This window comes from Pristiophorus japonicus, unplaced genomic scaffold (assembly GCF_044704955.1).
Source record: "Pristiophorus japonicus isolate sPriJap1 unplaced genomic scaffold, sPriJap1.hap1 HAP1_SCAFFOLD_4025, whole genome shotgun sequence".
Taxonomy (NCBI): Eukaryota; Metazoa; Chordata; class Chondrichthyes; family Pristiophoridae; genus Pristiophorus; species Pristiophorus japonicus.
The window spans coordinates 1-2,752 of record NW_027253899.1 but is presented as its reverse complement, the minus strand read 5'-3'; the positions used below and the strand labels follow the sequence as shown (position 1 = coordinate 2,752).

At 54.8% G+C, this 2,752-nt stretch overlaps 1 protein-coding gene across 1 annotated transcript; it reads right to left on the bottom strand.

The window, feature by feature from the left end:
• Positions 1-1,475: 1,475 nt before the first annotated feature.
• LOC139250614 (zinc finger protein 436-like) lies at positions 1,476-2,644 on the bottom strand. The gene has a single exon (XM_070873011.1). The coding sequence runs from the start codon at positions 2,579-2,581 to the stop codon at positions 1,628-1,630; it is 954 nt and encodes a 317-aa protein (XP_070729112.1). The 5' UTR covers positions 2,582-2,644; the 3' UTR covers positions 1,476-1,627.
• Between the last annotated feature and the right edge of the window lie 108 nt (positions 2,645-2,752).

Here is a 2,752-nt window from a genome sequence, read left to right as displayed (position 1 = left end):
GGAGAGGGGGGGGAAGAGAGGAGGGAGAGGGGGGGGAAGAGAGGAGGGAGAAGGGGGGGAAGAGAGGAGGGAGAGGGGGGGGAAGAGAGGAGGGAGAGGGGGGGGAAGAGAGGAGGGAGAGGGGGGGGAAGAGAGGAGGGAGGGGGGGGAAGAGAGGAGGGAGGGGGGGGAAGAGAGGAGGGAGAGGGGGGGGAAGAGAGGAGGGAGAGGGGGGGGAAGAGAGGAGGGAGAGGGGGGGGAAGAGAGGAGGGAGAGGGGGGGGAAGAGAGGAGGGAGAGGGGGGGGAAGAGAGGAGGGAGAGGGGGGGAAGAGAGGAGTGAGGAGGGGGGGAAGAGAGGAGGGAGGTAGGGAGAAAGAGAGGAGGGAAGGGGAGATGATGGGGTGGCTGAATGGGCCCGGTCAACGAGAAGAAGCCGGGCCGAAGGTTTCGGGCAGGGCCCGCAGCCAACTCGATGCCAGGCGGGCAGGCCGTGCCGAGGGAGTGGGAACGGCTGAATGGGAGGGATGGAGGGCGGGGTGGGAAATGGACCGGACAGGACAGGATCTGAAGGGTTGGGGGCAGGCGAGCACTGGAGCCGAACAGCGTGGTGGGGTGGGACCTGAAGAGGAAGAGGAGGGAGGCCCGAGTCCGATCTTCGTCGCCCCAGTGAGCCCATTCGGTCAGGGCTCGCGGCGGCGTGCTTCGGGCCCCTCCCATGCAGCCTCGGCGGCCTGGAGCTGCTGCACATGCGCGCACACTCTTGCATGTGCAGAGGCCCCGGCCCTGTTATCTGCGCCGGGACCTGGCTCCGTGCCCCACAGCTTGTGCTGCACTGCGCTAAGGGCCTGGAACGTTCCAGCAGCGGGGAGAATACCGAGGTAAGTTTTAGGCACGGTTTTAAGCGCAGAAATCAGGCGTGGCTCATGGGACTGCACCGTTTGCGGCTCGGCCCAAAACTTGACTCGTGTATCCTCTTCACAACTTGCTTTCCCACCCATCTTTGTATCAGCAATTTTGGCAACATTACACTCAGTCCCTTCATCCAATTCATTAATATAGATTGTAAATAGATGAGGCCCCAGCACTGATTCTTGTGGCACCCCGCTAATTAGTTTGCCAACCTGAAAATGACCCATTTATCCCGACTCTCTGTTCTCTGTTAGTTTGCCAATCCTTTATCCACGCTAATATATTACTCCCATCCCCGTGAGCTCTTATCTTGTGCAGTAGCCTTTTATGTGGCACTTTATCCAATGCCTTCTGGAAATCCAAATGCACCACATCCACTGGTTCTTCTTTATTCTGCTCGTGACATCCTCAAAAGAACTCTAGCAAATTTGTCAAAAATCCTCTAAGGGACCAACGCTTACTTTAGTTACTCTCTTCCTTTTTATATACCTGCAGAAGCTCTGACTCTGTTTTTATATTTCTTGCTAGTTTACTCTCAATCTATCTTCTCTCTCTTACCTTGGAGAATCAAGGACTCGACATACTGCGTGTTTAAAACAAACTGCTTTATTGGGCCTATATCCAGAATATTGGATCCCAGCCCAGTTCTCAGGATTATCAGCAGAAACAAATTCCAGCTGCCAGAGCGAACATGGTTCAGTTCCGGATGTGATTAACAACAGAATCCACCCACTGCAGTCACCCGTGAGCTCGCTGGTGCCTCAGGAGGGAGGAGGAATGATTGAATCCCTTCCCACACGTGGAACATTTAAACAATGTCTCTGCAGAATGAACTCGGTCATGTATCAGCAAGTTGTATGACCGAGTGAACCCCTTCCCACATGTGGAGCAGGTGAACGGTCTCTCTCCAGTGTGGATGCGCTGATGGGACATCAGTTCGCCAGAGCTTTTAAAGCTCTTCCCGCAGTCCGAGCATTTAAACGGTCTCTCGTACGAGTGAACTCGCTGGTGTGCCAGCAAGTGTGGCGATCGAGTGAATCCCTTCCCACAGACGGAGCAGATGAACGACCTCTGCTCTGTGTGAACTCGCTGGTGTCTCAGCAGGTCAGGGGTCCGCCTGAACCACTTCCCACAGTCAGGGCAGCCGAATGGTCGCTCGTCAGTGTGAATACGCTGGTGTTCCAGCAGGTCGAATGATCTCCTGAACCTCTTCCCACAGTCAGGGCACCTGAATGGTCGCTCGTCGGTGTGAATACGCTGGTGTATCATCAGTACCTCAGAGCTTTTGAAGCTGTTCCCGCAGTCAGAGCATTTAAATGGTCGCTCGTCAGCGTGAATACGCCGATGTCTCAGCAGGCTGGATGACCGAGTGAAGCCCTTCCCACACACTGAGCAAATGAACGGTCTCTCCCCGGTGTGAACACGCCGGTGAGTCAATAGGCTGGACGGATGGGTGAATCCCTTCCCACACACACAGCAGGTGAATGGCTTCTCCTCAGTGTGACTGTGTCGGTGAATTTCCAGCTCAGATGGGTAGTTGAATTCCTTCCCGCAGTCCCCACACTGATACGGATGCTCCCCTGTGTGGCTGCGCTTGTGTCTCACCAAGTTGGATGATTGGCTGAAGCCACGCCCACACACACAACACACGTGCGCTTTCTCCCCACACTGACTGCTGCTTGTTCCGGACATGTGCAAAGGCCAATGGTAATTCAGGTTGGGATGAATTTTATACCCTGTAAAACCAGTTTAGAAGGCAGATGAGGAACTGGGTTTGAAAATTAACAATTCTAACATGCACATCAGGAAGAGAACAGCCAGGGTAGGAGGGGGCAAACTGAAGGAGCAAAACTTTTGTGTGAC

What these genes read in the sequence shown, in the direction of transcription:
- LOC139250614 (XM_070873011.1), bottom strand. Translation starts at nt 2,581, where the DNA reads ATGTCCGGAACAAGCAGCAGTCAGTGTGGGGAGAAAGCGCACGTGTGT.